The following is a 20,133-nucleotide window of genomic DNA, read 5'->3' on the forward strand; positions in this document are numbered from 1 at the left end:
AAAGAATGACTTAGCCTATCCTTATATACATATCTTTACAACAGAGCCATCTCTAAGACACAATGCAAACACAACAAACAATGTTTGTCAATGTTGTCATAGCCTAACAGAACTGTCACATAAGAAAAATGCAGTCCCACTGTAATTTACTGTTTAAAACACTCATAAAATGCTTTTTTGCCATTGACCAATTTGCAATGATTAAGATGAGTGTATATGATAGAATAGTGGCATAAGAATGTGCCAGAGGCCACCAAATTTGGAATTTCAAACCCACAGTATCCCTTGTGCTGTCTGATTAGAGAGAAAATAATTACTTCAAAATGTATAACTATGAGTCTCTGAAATATTTCTCTTTAAATGTACCCAACACAACTCTTTTGCAGTTGAGGATGTATTTTCATTTCTTAAAAGCATGGTCATTATTGTCACTTTGTGTTAGTTTCTTACATAAGCAGTCCCTCAGAAAACACTGATATTTCAACCACCGATAGTAAAGCAACACCAGCATCATACTGACTGCAAAAACAAAAATAAAAAACATCTACTGAAAAAAAAAAAATAAAATACTGAATACAAATGAGCGAAAAATATATAAAAGTTCAAACAATATGCAACACAACAAATCACCACAATACCACGTGTCTTTTAAGGCAGCCGGCATCTGTAATGTTGCATTGCTGCTACCTTCTGGAACTTTACGGTACCACCTTCTTCTTGTGGGCTTTTCTGTCTCTTCAACCTGTTTCCTGTTTTATCATGTGACACTGAGCAGTCACATGGCACTTGGTTTGGCCGGTTTACCTAACCAGGAAGAGATGATTGCAGCTCAGGAGAAAATCCAGGAAGAAGAGAGAGCAGTCATATGACTGCAATAACAATACATACACTGATTGTTTGAAGTAAACAGGTAAGAGACCATCGTTTTTTTAATTTAATTTAATTGCTTTTCAGTAATGTAAAAAGAATCTTGCATTTCTGGTGCGTGTGTTTAGGTACACAGGATCTCTGTTGCTCGAGTGTTCTTTGTCTCACACAGTAACTTTCTTTCTCCGGCCAAGATATCAGACCTAATTCATGTAGTAAGAAAACAAAACAGGTATACGTGCAGTTTAGTGTGCCAAATTCTTCATACAATGTCCTTAATTAATTATGAACCCTAACCATAACCTGTCTCAAATAAGACCCTCATCATTTGGGACACTCAGTTTTTGGAAAATAATTTGGGACACTAAACTGCACATATACCAACAAAACATGTAGGGTGGAGTGGTTGTGGGAGGGGGATGGGGTCATCTTTATAAAGAGCTGCTAAGTTATTTCATCTATTTTGGTCTGTCTACAAAGCTGCGTTTCCCATGGTGATCTAAATGATGTGTAAGAAACACTTTAAAATCTCATATTGTTCTCAATTCAATTATCTGAACTTGGAATGTATAACATATACACGAGTTTTCCTAATTTCAAGATAAATTAACTTAAATGTAAGTTATTCATTTAAGTTCTTATTTTCATACCACTTCAGATTCAGAGCATAAAAACACGAGTTGTTGTGACTTGAAGTCATTAAACCTCAAATGATGTACTGCTGAAAGAGTACTTATTACATTACGTTTTTTAATAAACATGACCAGCATATTAGCTGCTTCCAGCATGCATTTTTGAGAGTTAAAATTCCTCTGTAGTTTGAAGAAAACAGACATGATGGAAACTTGCTGTATGTCTTTAAACCGATGTTAACATAAGTCATGGTTGTTTCTTTTATAATAATAAAAACCGATCCTTGGTGAATGTTAGTATAGAATTCAATCCGTACCCCCTTACACTCATATTTAACAAGATTAGCGGGAGCAGTTGTTGACTCAACTTAATAACTTAAAGGTTTCCTGTGGATTCTGGACCCCTTGGTCGCTGTGGAGAAGTTTTTTTCACGAGTGGGTCCACGTTTTGTTTTTCTCGTGCACAAGAACGCACATGCATGTGCACATGTATGCGGGTTCCCATGTCCCCCCTTACTCATATTCCAGACTGCGTGGCGTGTACTCCCACAAAGTATGCCTCTGTGTTGTGACATTTTGAGCTCTTTATTTACACTTTGCACAGTAAATCTGCAAAGTTCTATGCGGACATTAGTTAAAGAAAAAACCCACAATGCATAGTATTGTGACATTAAATCGATAATGGCAGTAAAATTGCACATCATAAGAAAATAAAAATAAACAAAACATGAAATAAGTTGGCAAGATGGCACTTTTAACTGTAATCGCACATGCTACGTTTAAAGTTAAACACTGATAAGATGGTTGAATTGTCAGTTGTTGTGGAGCGTTTTTTTCGAAATCCACTTTGTATGTTAGTCAGTAATCCCCTTTGTTTCAATATATGCAATATCATGCGAACTATTATCCTATCCATCCATTTGCATAAACAAAACCTTGTGTGTGAAACACACAGACACTCACACACACAGGCCTACACACAAGTTTGAAGCAAGGCGCTTATCAGCAGGTTCACAACTTAAAACCACTAGAGAAAAAAAATGCTTTTTCTGTGTGCATCATCCCTGGGGAAATCAATTTGACTTAATATGATCCTCTCTCTGTCAAAATGTCCATTAGTTCTTGCGTTATTGTTGTTGGCTTTTTGCTGGGATGTTTCATATCCTCCTCACCTTGTCCATGTATAGGTGTCGACACTATATGTTCAGCTGCCTCAATGTATCTGTCACTCCAGGTAACACTTGTGGCATCACCGGTCTCTGGTTTGGTCTGGATTAGTGATTTTGATGACAGACACACATTCCTTACCAATGGACTACAAGAGGCAACAAAATGAGGGCCAAACAAAAAGTTGACATGTTTTAATAAGCCCACATTTTTTCAAGTGCCGCTTTAGGCCATTGCCTAGTCTGCCTATACGCACGTGCCGACGCGTCATGAAGGCATGTCATGAAGGAGGAAATGAGAATTTTTTTGTGTGTAACCGGCCTAATGTTCATGAATCCGAAATGTCTGGAAACAACAGTAAAACTGCCATTTATCAAACAACATTAACAAAGTAGATCTTTACCACCTTGAATAACATGTATGTCTGTTTGGGTATGTGAGTAAACCATTAGGAAATCTATATTTTCCACAATTCTTTTTTAGAAATGGGGTCCTTAGCAGCAACTCTGCTCCTTGCCATGATCTCACTGACTGTGGCGCTAGACAACGGACTACTGAAGACTCCACCTATGGGATGGATGGCCTGGGAACGCTTTCGCTGTAGTATTGACTGTAAAGATGACCCAAAAAACTGCATCGGGTATGATCAATAAGGGAGTTTCTGTGATTTAGATTACCCTGGATATTCTTAGCAAAGATATTGAAGGTATAATCACTAACAAGATCATTGTTTTTATGGGGGCTGTATTTTGCTGTATAAAGTGGCTGGAACAATAAATTCTGCTTTCAGTCAAACCTTGCTAAAGAGCTTGAGGAGTGTGCACATGACACCCATGCCAGGCTACATTGCCAATGATTGATGATGACCAAAACTTTGGAAAGATAGCTGTAGACAATTTTGAAAATGAACACAATACATATTCTCGTAATTTTGCCGTAGAAGCCATTTAATATGGAAGTGTGAGACAAAATTCTCACCATGACAGCTAAGCAAATATTTGATAGTTACAATACTGAGGTTAGTTGAATTTTTAACTTACTTTAAAAAAAGTATAAATGTGTTTCATGAATGGCTGACAACCTCTGTCTTCCTTTTCTCTGTCCAAAGCGAGGATCTGTTTAGAGACATGGCTGACCGGTTGGCTGAGGATGGCTGGAAGGAGCTGGGCTATGAGTATGTAATCATAGATGACTGCTGGATGTCCATGCTGAGAGATGAAGAAGGGAGGCTGCAACCGGAACCCTCCAGGTTGGTCTCCTTTTCTCAGTTTGCAGAATCAGCATGTCTGTGCTCTATCAACAGTCAGTACTGTGCAATTATTTGTCTTAAAAGCACTACAGTAGAGACTTTCATTTTCACTCATTTAAATTGTCCTAATGGCCCCCTGAAGTGCTAGCCTGGCTCCGCCCTCCTACGTACTTCTGCTCAATTTTCATTTCTTCACGTGCGCTAGAAAGATGCGAGCGGAGCCATTCGGTCCGTTGTGGCAACGCTGCCGAATATCCAGAAGTTAAAGTCTGAGCAAGAACAGTCTTTGCTGAGTTGTGTTGATGGCCATGATGGTGTGGCCTTCCTCCCCATGGGGTTCGGGAAAAGGTATATTTTCCAGCTCGCTCTGTTACTGGTGAAGGAGTTGGCTAAGGCTAACGCTAGCGATGCTAATGCTAAATATAAGCCGATAGTTGTCAGTCTCCCCTCTTGTTTCACATGCGCATGACATACATCACGACCAAACGTTAGCGATTGGTTATGGCAGATCCAGAGTGGCTCTGGGCAGATCCAATAGTTTTAAACTTCAACAGAGTACCCGCCTTCAAGGAAGTTAACACTTGTCAATGGAGAGAGGCCAGACTCTTTGTACAAATGAAATGTATGAGTCTGGAAGGACCAGGCTACTGAAGTACAGTTTTGCCATCAAAGATTCCAATAGACAGAATATGCCATACTCAGGTAGATTTAGTCAACAGGTCCAGATTCTAGCCAGATATTTAAAAGGTGTAAATTAATCCGTCTCTCCATGCCACATACCTACATTAATCTACATAAGTAGGCGATGGTGTGTGGAAGTATCAAAGACGATGACACTGTGCCTGTGTCTTGTATGTGTTTAGTCGGTGGTTCACAACCTTTTTGACCTGGGCTTAAAATGTACTTATTTCTGACCTATCCTCAACAGTTGTATATGTTTATGCATTAGGACCAGGTTAGTCTCGCATTGCCAGACCTATCTCCACAGCGCTGTAGAGTAAGTAGAGTCTGGCCCCACCACATTTCATTCCAGGATAGGAGAAAAAAATGCTCTGGGTTGTTTGCATTTCTTTAAACCAATCCCAATCGTCTTGGGCGGTGCTAAGTTCCGGACACAGTGACGGTGCCTTGGCAGAATGGTCTCGGGGAGGAACTTGTTTTGATGTGTGTCGTTCAGTTCAATTCAGTCAACACAAACTTTTCAGAGGTTTCTGTTAGAAAATCCAGCAAACAAATTGTTTGCACATTGCACAGTTCTCCTTGGTTTTGTTGCAAGTGCAATTACCCACTTGGCACTGCGTGCGAGGGGCTCGTTATTTGGCCATACCTGTTACGGAACAGCACAGGAGGTGGAACCCAAAAGCAGACGAAAAACACAAAAATCAAGATTAAGTGTTTAATGAGTGAAGTATATACAATAATTGTGCTGGTGGCAAAAAGGAGGGTTGTGTCGAGGGAATCCAGTGGTGAGTGGTGGGTGCAGTGCGCTCTCCAGAGCGTGCCCAGTGAAGTGGTGGCGTTGACCATGTGCTAAGGCCTCCTCCAGAGTCCAACAAACAATTGAGTTTGAGTCCAATCCTTACAGAGAGAGAGAGAGAGGAGCAGGCGGGGTGAGCAAGCAGGCAGGCAGGCAGGAGTACGAGCAAGCAAGGCAGGCTGCAATAAGAGATAAACACAGAATACTTTAGCTACACAAGCTAGAACACCAGGATAACAATTAACACAGGGAGCCAGGAGTGAAACTATACCACACTGGTAGACGGTACGATCTGGCGACGAGTGGATCACAGAGCCAGCCTTAAATACTGCAGGAGGTTGATTAGGGAATGAGCTTCACCTGGTGCCACCTGCCAGCTAAGCCGCACCCACAGCTCACAGTAATTGGCACAGGAGGAAGGGACATGAGAGAAAACAAACAAAAACACACAGAACAAAAAAGAAGCACGGGCTGCCATGATGACATCATGACAGTACCCCCCCCTCAACGACCGCCTCCAGGCGGACCACCGGGCTTCCCAGGATGGGCCCGGTAAAAGTCACTGAGGAGAGAGGGGTCGAGAATGAGAGCCCGGGAAACCCAGCTCCTCTCCTCAGGACCGTACCCCTCCCAATCGACCAGAAACTGGAATCCCCTACCCCGACGTCTCACATCCATAATCCGCCAAACAGTATAGGCAGGATGTCCATCAATGACCCAGGTGGGTGGTGGGGCGACGGTAGGAGGGCTCAGACTGCTGGTGGAAACAGGTTTCAGTTGGGAAACGTGGAAGGTGGGATGAATCCTGAGAGCAGAAACGAAGGTAGAATCCCTCTGGCGGCCTGCGACAGAGGCAGAAACCTTCTGTCCACCGGCGACGAAGGCAGAATCTCTCAGGTGGCCGTACAGGTTGGCGAAGGTAGAACCCCTCAGGCGGCCAAGCAGGACGGCGAGGACTCCGAGGCGGCCGCCGACGAAGGTAAAACCCCTCTGGAGGACAGCGGTGAAGGCCAATCCCCTCAGGCGGCCGTCCGCGAAGGCGAAACCCCTCTAGAGGCCGTCCGCGAAGGCGAAACCTATCAGAAGGCCGGCGGCGAAGGCGAATCCCTTCTGAAGACTGGCGGCGAAGGCGAATCCCTTCTGGTGGCCAGGCAGGCTCCGCAGATGAAGGGGCAGCTGGGCTGAAGACAGACGACGGGTCAGCTGGGCTGGAGACAGGCGACGGGTCAGCTGGGCCAGTGTCTGCCAACAAGGTAACAGGATCAGTAACAGACAACAAGGCAACAGGGTCAGGAGTCGGCAACTCCGCCGACAGGGTAACCGGAGCATTAGTCGGCCGGACCACCGACAAAACACGGGGAGCAGGAGTCGGCCGGACCACCGACAATACACGGGGGGCAGGAGTCGGCCTGACCGCCGACAGGACACGAGGGGCAGGAGTCGGCCTGACCGAAAACAAGGGCAAAGTCACAGGGGTGGTCTCAAGGGCGGTCCCACGGACAGTCTCAGGGGCGCCGGGGACCAGCAAAGTCTCTGGGGAGGTCTCTGGAGCTCCAGAGACCGGCAAGGCCTCAGGCTTGCCCGTAGGTGAACACTCTGTGAGGTCTGCCGACGTAGACTCTGGGTGACCAGTCAGCGCAGACTCTGGGAGAACGGTCATCAAAGACTCTGGACGACTGGAAGACTCTAGCAGAGCGGTCAACGGAGACTCTGGACGTCAGCGGCGGTTCTGGGCGGCTGCACGTCAGCGGCGGTTCTGGAAGGCTGCACGTCAGCGGAGTTTCTGGGAGGCTGCACGTCAGCGGAGATTCTGGGAGAACGGTCATCGAAGACTCTGGACGACTGGAAGACTCTAGCAGAGCGGTCAACGGAGACTCTGGACGACTGGACGTCAGCGGCGGTTCTGGGCGGCTGCACGTCAGCGGCGGTTCTGGAAGGCTGCACGTCAGCGGAGATTCTGGGAGGCTGCACGTCAGCGGAGGTTCTGGAGGGCTGCTAACCAGCCGGGGATCTATGAGGCTGCTAGCCAGCTGGAGTTCAGAGAGGCTGCTAGCCAGCCGAAGCTCGGGGCGGCTGCTAGCCAGCCGGGATTCTGGGAAGCTGCTAGCCAGCCAGGGATCTGTGAGGCTGCTAGCCAGCTGGGAATCAGGGATGCTGCTAACCAGCTGGGGATCTAAGAGGCTGCTAGCCAGCCGGGGTTCAGAGAAGTTGCTAGCCAGCCGGGGATCAGGAGGGCTGCTAGCCAGCCGGGGATCCCGGATCAATGACAACCTGGGGACACTAGGGAGCTCGGGGGCCCTAGGAAAGCTACTAGCAAGCCTGGAGTCAGGGGGGTCGTTAGCTAGCTGGGGCTCTGAGAGGCTGCTAGCCAGCCGGGGCTCAAGAAGGCTGCTAGCTAGCCTGCTAACTAGCCTGGGCTCAGGGGGGTTGTTGGCTAGCTTAGCTTCAGGGGAGCTGCTCGTCGGCCCGGAGTCAGGAGAGCTGCACGTCAACCCAGGGTCAGGAAAGCTGCACGTCAACCCAGGGTCAGGAGAGCTGCACGCCAGCCCGGGAACAGAAGGGTTGCACGTCAGCTCGGGAACAGAAGGGTTGCACGTCAGCTCGGGAACAGAAGGGTTGCACGTCAGCTCGGGAACACTAGTATGCTCAGGAACACTGGTCAGCACGGGCTCGGGGCCGTTGGACATCGAGGACTCTGGGCTGAAGAGAGGGTGAAGCAGGGCATGGCGACGGGAGCCATGACGTCCCTTTCCCCGTCTTCGGCCTCCACGGGTCCCAGGAAAGATGGCCAAACGGGTACCCTCCAAGGACTGCTGGTGGTCGGAGGTGTACGCCGACCAGTCTGCATAAGGGGAGTCATTAGCGGGAGTACTGGTCCTCTGATTAACAGCTTGAAAGCTGGCAGTTTTGGCATCCTCAGTCCGTCTAGAACACTTAGCTAAATACTGGAACAAAGTCAGATAAGACCCTGGCTCTCCTCCAGGTGGAGAAACGATAAAACTAGTAGTAATAGGCAAGGGAGCTGACTGGGTGACAGACATAAATCCAGTGGCCACGGTGTTAGCAGACCGGGATGTAGGCAGGCAGGTGGGTGAGTCATTGGAAACAGTTTGCAGAAAACACTCTAGTCTTTTCTTGATTTCATCCAGGTGTGGAACAAAATGACTCACCCACGGTCTCTCCTTGAACCAATGCTGCTGTGCGCCAATCTTTTCCAGGATAGAAGACTGCTGGGTCAGTCTGGAGTTAACCAGTTTAGCCACAGTCTGGTCAAACTCCGAAACCTTCTTCTCAAACAAACGTCTTTCTGCTGGGTCCATGTTTGGCCAGATCGTTCTGTTATGGAACGGCACAGGAGGTGGAACCCAAAAGCAGACGAAAAACACAAAAATCAAGATTAAGTGGTTAATGAGTGAAGTATATACAATAATTGTGCTGGTGGCAAAATCGAGGGTTGTGTCGAGGGAATCCAGTGGTGAGTGGTGGGTGCAGTGCGCTCCCCAGAGCGTGCCCAGTGAAGTGGTGGCGTTGACCATGTGCTAAGGCCTCCTCCAGAGTCCAACAAACAATTGAGTTTGAGTCCAATCCTTACAGAGAGAGAGAGGAGCAGGCGGGGTGAGCAAGCAGGCAGGCAGGCAGGAGTACGAGCAAGCAAGGCAGGCTGCAATAAGAGATAAACACAGAATACTTTAGCTACACAAGCTAGAACACCAGGATAACAATTAACACAGGGAGCCAGGAGTGAAACTATACCACACTGGTAGACGGTACGATCTGGCGACGAGTGGATCACAGAGCCAGCCTTAAATACTGCAGGAGGTTGATTAGGGAATGAGCTTCACCTGGTGCCACCTGCCAGCTAAGCCGCGCCCACAGCTCACAGTAATTGGCACAGGAGGAAGGGACATGAGAGAAAACAAACAAAAACACACAGAACAAAAAAGAAGCACGGGCTGCCATGATGACATCATGACAATACCAACCTAACCCCATATATATGGTTCTGTTTAATGCTTGTTCTATCTGTTTTATGTTGTAAGCAGCATATAACCTGCAGCGTAAAAACCTAAATGGCGTGAAAAAAATGCTGAAACACAATATAATTAATGTCAGCATTTCTTTTTGTAGAATGCTGAGACTTCATCATCACATGCTGCCCTTCACCATCATCACATGCTGCCCTTCACCATACCTAGAGATTGGCATGGAGTACTTTCCATAAAATTATCTCTCAATGCAAATCAAATCAGCTATTAGGCTAACCGACATAAAACCATGCCAATCTCTAGGTATGGTGAAGGCTATGTGATGATGTGGGGCTATTTTATTTCCAAAGGCCAAGGGAACTTTATCAGGATGCATAGTATCCTGGATCCATGAAATAACTGGCCTTTAAAAATAAAAATCTGCCTGCCTCTATGGGAATTTAACACAGGGGTGTACTCACTTTTGTTGCCAGAGGTTTAGACATTAATGGCTGTGTGTATTTACACTGTTGTACAAGCTGTACACTTAATACTTTACATTGTAGCAAAGTGTAATTTCTTCAGTGTTATAATATAATACTGAAGAATAATGAAACATTTACTAAAATGTGAGGGGTGTACTCGCTTTTGTGAGATACTGTGTGTGTATATATATATATATATATGTATGTATGTATGTATGTATGTATGTATGTGTGTGTGTGTGTGTATATGTATGTGTATGTGTATATATACACACACACACTACCGGTCAAAAGTTTGGGGTCACTTAGAAATTTCCATTCCACTCCATTACAGACAGAATACCAGCTGAGATCAGTTGCATTGTTTTTTTAATCAGGGCAGCAGTTTTCAGATTACATTATGTGCTTACAGTTATGTAAGCACATAATGCAAAAGGGTTCTCGAATGTTGTAGAAAGAAGTGGCTGATCTTTAATGCAATATCTACATTGCCATTGCTATTCATCCAATGTTCCAAAGGCCATTCTGTTTACTAATCTGATATCATTTTAAAAGGTTAACTGAGAAAACATTGGAGAACCCTAGTGCTCCGATTACCACTGGAACCACTGTTGCCTTCACTTTCCGCATCTTTTCTGAATCTTCTTTAAGCCATTGGTATTTTCCAAGCTTCTCGTGTTCCTTCTTCTTGATGTTGCTGTCGCTTGGGATTGCTACATCTATCACAACAGCCTTCTTTTGCTGTTTGTTGGCCCCCACGATGTGTGAGGGTTAGCCATCATCATTTTATCAGTCTGGATCTGGAAGTCTCACAGGATCTTAGCTCTGTCATTCTCAGCCACCTATGGAGGTCCCCTTCCACTCAGATTTATTGGTCTTGCTCCCAAGTTGGGAACTGCTGTGTTACTGGTTAATTGTTAACTCTTTGATTAGTAAACACCTATGGAGGGATTATTGCCACCTTCTGGACTACTGTCTGTTGGGGCCTAACCTGATACTTATCTAGTGCGGTAAAACCATAATGTAATTTAACTGAAACATTGCTATACTCTGGGGTCATGTTGGAATTGGCTATTTGAAAAGTAACTGCGCTTGCTTTCCTCCAGGTTCCCAGGAGGCATTCCAAAACTGGCAAGGTATATCCATGACCGTGGACTAAAGCTAGGCATCTATGCAGACATGGGTACTCGCACATGTATGGGATTCCCTGGCACCACACTGGATAAAATAGAAATTGATGCCCAGACCTTTGCTAGCTGGGGGGTAGACTATCTGAAGTTTGATGGCTGTAACTCAAATCCTGTACAACAAATGCTGGGTAAGAGCATACCAACCTATTGAATGGCACGGAATAAAGTAATTAAAAACTTAAAAATTCTTATTACAAAAGCCAAAAGAGATCATGGACTAGCCAAAGCAAGTGTTTTCTTGTGTCACACAGGTTACCCTCTTATGTCCAAGGCTTTGAATGCTACAGGCAGACCTATTGCCTACTCCTGTAGTTGGCCTGTCTATGTTGGAGGCCTTCCAACTAACGTGAGTGTCATCCCTATGTCCCAAGCTGTTCGGTCACTGGGACTTGGATAGAACTGTGCCAATATTCTGAAATAAGACTGGATAAAGCCAATCGCTGCACTGAAACTATCTGGATGGATTGCCATGACATTTTGTACAGATATTCATGTCTCACCTACTGTAATCAGAATCAGCTTTATTGGCTAAGTATGTGTACACATACAAGGAATTTGACTCCCATTTTTGAATTGCTCTCAATGTACTCAATGTACAGAAATAGCAGCTATACATAACATTATGTCTGCTAAACATCAGCATGTTAACTTGTTGAAGTAATCATTTAGCTCAAACCAAAGCTGTGCCTTAGTACATCCCCACAGTTGCTAGCATGGCTGTAGACTCTTACTCTTGTATTCACTATGATTGGTTTAATAAGTTGTTTACACAATTCTTTAGCAAAAGGCACATGCTATTTTTGTTGATAGCCTTAACTTCTGTTTCCCTGGTCCTACCAGGTGAACTACTCTTTTATGGGCGATATTTGTCACCTGTGGAGAAATTACTATGATATCCAGGACTCATGGGACAGTTTGCTAAGTATCATTGAGTGGTTCTCCAACAACCAGGATGATCTGCAGCCAGCTGCGGGGCCTGGACGATGGAATGACCCTGACATGGTATGATGGATTTGTCTTCATTACTGATCCTAATCCTAACATTACACAACTGATCATAGAGGCAATCTGAACCCTCACTGCTGTCTCGCAAGGTGCGATTACACTCAAGGTTATCCTGTTCTGAAACAAAGTAAATATGTTTTCTTAACTGCATTTTTGTATTGGGTTTGTTTGGGTTCATACTGTCCGATTGCAAGCAAACCTTGATTAATATACATAAGTCATATGATACACAGGTAGGTTGCCTATTGGATAGAGTTTGGCTAAAGTCATCCTTTCCCTGTGACAACAGCTAAGTCCATGTCCAAAATAATGTGATTACATTTGATAACACATCTTTGCCACTGTTGAGGCCTTCTATCCACACTAAGCTGTTGTGTTTCTCATATAACACAACAGCTTTTCAAAAACACGACACAAGACTGAAACAACAGTCTTGTGTATAAGCAAGACACAAGGCAAGGCTTTCCAAAGTTTGCTTTCATAGATGAGTGGATGCTGTGTGGTGGTAATGTTAAGCTCTTCTTTGCTTTACCTTATTCAATCGCTATTCATGCCTCACATACCTTTGCTATCTCTCCTCAGCTCATCATTGGAAACTTTGGTCTTAGTGTGGACCAGGCTCGCACTCAGATGGCCCTGTGGGCTATAATGGCTGCACCTCTCATCATGTCTAATGACCTTCGAAACCTGGACAACAGCGCAAGGGCCATCCTGCAAAACAAAGTGGCCATTGGCATAAACCAGGACCCCATGGGAATCCAGGGAAGACGCTTGTTGCAGGTCATCATCATTATTAAGACATCAGTTTATTTAGTGAAGAAGGCTAGGAAATAATATACACAATAATACACTAATGTCAGTGGTGTTGAACATCAACAGCGAGGTGGGGGGAAATTTGGAGTCAGAATTTGGCACTAAAAAAATCAAGGTGAGTGCCTTTAAGGAACAGGCTCATATTTGGAGTGTGTGTGTGTGTTGTTGCACAGGAGAAGAGTCATATTGAGGTTTACTGGAGGCCTCTGTCTCATTCAGCCAGTGCCCTTGTGTTCCTGAGTCGAAGGACAGACATGCCCTACCGCTACCGCAACTCTCTGGCTAAACTCAACTACGATACTGGCAACTATAAGGTTTGTACACCCTCATGACTGGTATTAGCTGCCATTAGCTAATTGGTTCAGGTAGCTTTGCAAGTGTTCTATTAGCTGACTCAGCCCCGGGGTGCCAGGATCCAAACCTGGAAAGAAAACCACCAATGGGCACTGTATTCCCTGTCGTCAAACTGGCCACCTCCGTCAGTCTCGGAGGCTATGTTTGGTCCTGACATGCTGACTCCAGCTGTGTTCACTGGGAGCGCCTAGTCCCAGCGAAGTCAGCTAAATTGCTAGCATAGCAGATGAACGTAACGCACATTCAGTGTTATTGGTTACTGTAAACTCCAATAAAATCTGCGACAAAACAAGTCTCTCCCTAGCTTCCTGTTTTCACAGTTAATACGTAAATATGTGGAATCAAATATATTGCTAGCCGTTAACGGTTAATGGAGTTCCCAGTGAAGATGGCCAGACAATATTGCCATTCGATTTATCACATTTACAATGTAAAATATTGGTATGTGTGAAACCCTGAAACCTTGGCAAGATTAGATACTGCCATTAGGCATGTATGTAGCCCATAGTAAAAAATTATCCAACTATTCCAAGTGTTAGGCTAGTAATCATCAAATGTAAATTACCTTGTCTTTTTTAGCCTTAAATACATGGGCGTCGGAAAGTGGGTGGGACAAGACCCACCCAATTTTTGGGATGAATATCGGACCCACTCACTTTTACCCTCTTTAATCAGCGCATCTCTCTGTTAACTTTTCAGAGCGCTGTCAGTCAAATCCATTTCACTTGAGGAATGCCATAATAAATTAAACTCCATTCTGCGTTTTAGCTACAGCGTTGACTTCCACGCTGCTGCTTCCTCAAATCTATTCCACTTGGCTCATTCAGAGTCCATATAAATTAAACTCCATTCCGTGTTTTCACTACTGCTGCACTCCGGAGACACAGCAGGATCAACAAGCATCTTAGCGTGGTCGGGTTAGCTCAGTTGGTAGTGCAGGCGCACATATATAGAGGTTTACTCCTCGACGCAGCGGCTGCGGTCCTTTGCTGCATGTCATTCCCCCTCTCTCTCCCCTTTCATGTCTTCATCTGTCCTGTGGAAATAAAGGCCTACAAATGCCCCCCCAAAAAATTTAAATAAAAAAACAAGCAAGCATCTTTGCATAAGATATCTGCTGCTCAGGGGTTCGTTTCAGAAAGCAGTGAAAACTCTGAGTTTGTTAACCCTGAGATGAGGGAAACTCTGGGTTTTCTGTTTCAGAAAGAGAGGTTAATCAAACCTGAGAGAGAGGGGTAACTCCAGCCTGTTTCAGAGAGAGATAACTTAACCTCAGAGTCAGTTACTATGGTAACTGAGCCTCTGAACGTAACCTGGTCGGGAGCAGGTTTTCTTCAAGAAACCTCGAGTTTCTCTCAGTCTCCTCCCTCTGACACTGCGTGCATTCATTTCCTCATTCATTCATTCAGTCTGTATCAGGCGCATTTTAGCACAGTTTGTTATCTGCATGAATAAAAAAACAGGGTTGGTTTATTGTTTATGTGTTAGGCAGACTATAAAATGTTTTTTTTTTCTCAAAACATGGCATTTCCTTTTGTTGACGGTCCTGTTGATGAAGCTGTATTACTCCGCAGGGAGTTAAACATACGTCGGGAGAGGATATTAAGGCCCCGACTATAGATGCATTTTCATTTCAGGATACTACACTGTAAAAAAAAAAATCGTAAAAAAACGGTAAAAAGTCTGGCAGCAAAGTTGCCAAACACTTACCGTCAAATTACAGTAAAAAACCTTACATTATTTTACAGAAAAATTCTTTTTTTAAATACAGAAATTTCCTGTAAATATTTTCTGTATTTTTACAGTCTAACTATTGTAGAATTAAAACAAATTCTTGTTATAAAACATTTCTAGAATGTTAAACAACTGTATAAATCTTTATCAAAACTAAGAAATATTGCAGAAATACCTTAAAATTACATAATTTAAATGAAAACTGCTGTTTTCATACGGTTTTCTTTGGTAAATTCACAAGATTATTCAATCCATCCACAAGAACTCCCTGTTAAAGTACAGATTCCTGGATGTAAAACACATAAAAATTACGTAAAATGACTTTCAAATACCCTCCTTTAGGCATTTATTTTATGATTATCCAATCTATTTACGGTAAATTCCTGTTTAATACTGTTTTTTTACTGTACAAAAAAGAGAAGATAATGGGATAATACCTTCCAGAAACATTGTAATAATAGTCATTACTTTATATAAACAATATTTGAGAGTATTTACAAGCAACTCTCCAATATATCGACATACTTTTACCATTAATGTATGTTGTTTACTTTAAATAAACATTCATTTATAGTTATAAAAGGCAACTCTCCAATATATTTACATACCTTTACCATTAATATACGAGGTTTACTTTATATATACAAGCAAATATCCAATATATACACATAGTTTTACCATTATTGTATGGGTGTTCACTTTATATAAACATTATTTGCCCGTAATAACAAGCAACTATCCAATATATCTACAGACTGTACCTCATTAGTATGGGGGCTTACTTTATATAAACTGTTCTTTATAGTAATTACAAACAACTATCCAATATATATATATATACTTTTACCATTATTGTACGGGGTTTACTTTATATAAACATAGTTTTATAGTAATTTAGAAGCAACTCTCCAATATATCTACATACCTTTACTATTAATATATGAGGTTACTTTATATAAACATTGTTTTATAGTAACTTAAAAGCAACTATCTGGTATATCTACAGACTTTTCCTCATTGAAGTAGGGGGTTTACTTTATATAAACATTATTTGACAGTAATAACAAGCAACTCTCCATTATATGTACATACATGTTTATTTTATATAAACTTCATTTGACAGTAATAACAAGCAACACCAATATATCTACAGACTTTTCTTAAAGTGCATGGGATTTACTTCATAAACATTATTTGACAGTAATTACTATTACTAACCAATATATGTTCACAACTTCCTCATTAGTAAATGGGGTTTTGAATGTACAAAAACCAAAAGGTAAAAGTGCAATTGCATCAACTACTTTTACACGCAATAAATATATAATTTTTTCTGCTGACATTTTACAGCATTGTCCAATCCATTCACTGAAGATCCCTATTTGAGATGTATGAGATTTTAAGATGTATCATAACCAGAAAGTATTATAGAATGACCATTTACTGCATGCTTTACAAAGAAATGCACTATTTAAACAGTGCTATCCTTAAAGTTCACATATGAATAAACTTATGGGAGCAAAAACTGTCTGGTACATTGAATTATAGCAAAAGGGGAACTATGGGCAATTTGGGAATTCATACATGTGTGTTAAAAATGTCACTGAACATGAACAACTCTCTCCAAAATCTAAAAACTCAAATTTGTGATGTCATCTGATATAATGTCTGGAGCTTTTCCAAAAACAATGAATTGAGAAATATTTGAAAGATGACACTGAGATCACCCAGGGGGATGTTCAGAGGTAACGGGTAGAGTTTCTGTTTCAGAAATAAAATGCTAACATAGAATAAACCTCATTTGGTTTTTTTTTATTCTACAAAATTAGTTTCACATTCATTGTCTATGAAGCAGCTTAGTAACCTGATGACATCATAGTTTGAGTCTTACATTTCTGGTTTGTGGCTTCGCCAGAGAGTAGCTCTTAATCAAAAATATCAGAGGTGAGATTAAAGACCATTGCACACCAGGGACGATTATTTCGCATGTCAATATATTTTTTCGAACTGTTGTTTTTGTCACAAGTAGTGTTTACTTATGAGGATCACCAAACAACAACACGGAGGCTGCTGTCCCAACTACAGACTGTACGTCAGCAAACTTTATTACTCCTTTCAACCTTTACAATGGCAGCGTATGCCAGAAACATTCTTTCCGTTTTTACCTTTCACAATAAGCCCGAGACATATGCTACACTGTTTTGCAGAGGGAATTCAATTGAGTATTAACTGTATACTCAATTAGAGTTAGAGGAAACTCAATAAATAGCTTACAGTAGCTTAGTGTTACAGCTTTTCCTGGGACGTATCTGAAGTTAACCCCCGTCCCTCCACTCAGCAGCCTGGAAACCAGACAGGACACCTTTTGGTGCTTTTGAGGAGCTGCTGCATTTATTTGTTGTCAAACTGCAGAATCTAGCTGCTGTACAATCACTTCATATCTTCACCACTAAACGTTAACTCTCCTCTGCTCCGACTGCTCTCTCTTTCTCGTCCGCTCACACCACATCTTCCGTCACTTTCTCGCTCTCTTCAGCATCTGTCCTACTGACATTGTAGATGAGCTGGTGTGTATATCCAAACCTTATATTGAAAACTGTCACAAATTTCCATTGCTGCCGGTGTGAATAGTTTTGATGTGAAATATTCACAGGTGATTATTTTGCATATTGACGTCGCTTATTCGTCACGCCCCCAGTGTGTAACGGTCTTAAGTCACACGTGCAAGTCACAAATCTTAACCTTCACCGTCTTGAACAAGTCCCAAGTCACTGTGTTTAGACTCAAGTAAGGCTGTACCAACAAAAAGGGGTGTAACAATGTTACAAATCCAAATCTGGTTTGTTTTATTTACAAGCACAGACCAGGTAAAGCAACCGTTAACAATGCAGGGGCCCGTTTCAGGAAGGAGGTTTAACAAACTCTGAGAGTAACCCTGATATCTGAGTTGATTTACCCTGAGATGGGAAACTCTGAGTTTTCAGTTTCAGGCAGCATGAATGGAGCCATGATACTACGATTCACCATGGTAACAACCACAAACAAACTGGTGGGCAGAAATACTGCACATACAGCGAGTTTGAACATGTATTTAGTTAAAAAAGCAACACAGCGGCTGCTTTAAAAGAGAGAATTTGCGTGGGAGAAAATTGCTGCTAGAGTAAATGCGTTAGTTCCAATATAGTGTATTAATATCATATTTAATCATAAGTATAATATTACTGGTGAAATGGTATTGAACCTATAATCTATAAAAGTCCTAGGCCTACTAATCCCATTCTGAGGCTGCAGCACCATCATCATCAACAGAACTATAATTCATAATCTTATATTTCAAAGGGTTTACATCATTCACCTGCAATACTGTGGAACTCTTTTTTAATGGCTCTTACTGGTTTGTGTCCAGGGAACACTACACAAACGTTTAAAAAACGTTTCAGAGTGAGTCACACTCTTCTGACGGCGCTTTGCTACAGTAGCTTTACCAATATGCTCCGCATCACCAATGTTGTAAAGAAAACTGTTGTTTGCAAAAAAATGTAATGTGACACAAATAATGTGCTGGGATGTAGAGCATGTCCACGATGGGTGACGTTAGTGATATGAGGATGATAAGGTTATGTAAGCTACATAACTGATAGACTGGGAAGAAAAAAACGGTACCGCTCAAATAGGTATTTATCTGGAAATTAAAATGCGTCGGGGCCTCAATATCATCTCCTGACGTATGTTTAACTCCCTGCAAAGTAATACAGCTTCTACATCACCGGGATCGTCGACAAAAGGACATTGCATGTTTTGAGAAAAAAAAACGTTTTATAATCTGCCTAACATGGTTAATAAACCAACCCTGTTTTTTTATTCATGCCGATAACAAACTGCGCTAAAATGCGCCTGATACAGACTGCAATTATGAATGATGAAATGAAAGAGAGCTGTGTTAGAGGGAGGAGACTGAAAGAAGAAAACCTGTTCCCGACTAGGTTAGGTTCACAGAGTCCGAGGTTAGGTTACCTCTCTTTCTGAAACGGAAAACCCAGAATTACCCTCATTTCAGGGTTAACAAACTCAGAGTTTTCACTAAACCTGCTTTCTGAAATGGACCTGTCATTCGGTACCTCCATTAGCTGTACGTGTGTTTGTGAACTCCTTTGCTGCCTCCTTCTTAGCCTCTGCTGGGCTCCCTCTTGCTCTGGGCTATCCTTTTCTCAGCCATCTGATGCACGAGTCTTCAACTTCACCCAGGCTATTCAGACCGTAAAGCAGGTTCTCAGGCTGGCTGTGGGAGAGTTGTCTGGTCTGTTGATCCTTGTCAAACTGAACACAGAATGAGAGCCATAACATGGGTGAGAAAGATGTGGTAAGGTACAGATGATAACGTGTAATACAGTAGGGTGAACATCTATTTACTTTAGCTTTCTTTATCTTCTTGATCTTCTTATCTTGGTATTCTTTCTTCCATCTTGCCTAAACAAGGATTAAAGAATTAGGGTGAGATTTGAACATTACTGTAACAGTAGTATACATAGATTTATTTGTGGAGGCTTGCCAGCATTGACCACCAGGTATTTATTTATTTTGATTTACAGCAAAAATTAAACTTAAAATACATATTTAATTACAGACTGAGTGCAATTGTCTGGAGGAAGAAACAGTTATAAATAGAGCAGGTAGCATATATCTTATTTCTGAGTTTGTTCAATTCCCTGTCCATTTATTTTTATGTGGAAAGCGGGAATGGAAATATTCTCTCTGGAAAGACAGAATGGTAATGTTAAGTTGGACACACTGAATCATGAGTGAAAATAACGATCACGTTCAAATTAAGATGTTGTGGTCCACAAAGCAGACGCTCCGTTTAATGTCAAGTTGTAACTTGTTGTTGTTACAACGTGTGGTTCACTGTTCATAAAGTAGAACCAACGTAAAGTTAGTCAGCTGAGATAGCTTATGTAAACTTGAGGCATAACCTAGCTAGGTGGTAACGTTAAACGGCGGGTTACCGGTTAGTTAACAGTAATGTTAACTACTAGCGTTAGGAGCAACGGAGCGTTATAACGTTTCTTTAATTACTAGTATTAGCTAGTACCCAGCAAATCAAGCTGACCTGCTAAACTGTCTAACTGTCTAGTTAACTGTTATATATTTAGCTAGCTAGCTAAAATTACGATTGGTGCATGGTTCACATTCAGGGC

General features: G+C 42.5%; 1 protein-coding gene across 2 annotated transcripts in view; it reads left to right on the forward strand.

The window, feature by feature from the left end:
* The first annotated feature begins 780 nt into the window (after positions 1-780).
* LOC116064585 (alpha-N-acetylgalactosaminidase-like) overlaps positions 781-20,133 on the forward strand; it is a 28,902-nt gene continuing 9,549 nt past the window's right edge. Inside the window, exons 1-8 of one of the 2 annotated variants that reach the window (XM_031319816.2) lie at positions 781-910; positions 3,150-3,306; positions 3,775-3,915; positions 10,949-11,160; positions 11,284-11,378; positions 11,873-12,034; positions 12,620-12,817; positions 13,024-13,164. In XM_031319816.2, coding sequence (XP_031175676.1) covers positions 3,152-3,306; positions 3,775-3,915; positions 10,949-11,160; positions 11,284-11,378; positions 11,873-12,034; positions 12,620-12,817; positions 13,024-13,164 — 1,104 coding nt within the window. In that variant the 5' untranslated portion in view covers positions 781-910; positions 3,150-3,151. Of the gene's footprint in view, positions 911-3,149; positions 3,307-3,774; positions 3,916-10,939; positions 11,161-11,283; positions 11,379-11,872; positions 12,035-12,619; positions 12,818-13,023; positions 13,165-20,133 lie in introns of both variants that reach the window. The other variant, XM_031319817.2, reaches the window with a different exon arrangement.

Source organism: Sander lucioperca, chromosome 10 (genome assembly GCF_008315115.2).
Source record: "Sander lucioperca isolate FBNREF2018 chromosome 10, SLUC_FBN_1.2, whole genome shotgun sequence".
Lineage (NCBI taxonomy): Eukaryota > Metazoa > Chordata > Actinopteri > Perciformes > Percidae > Sander > Sander lucioperca.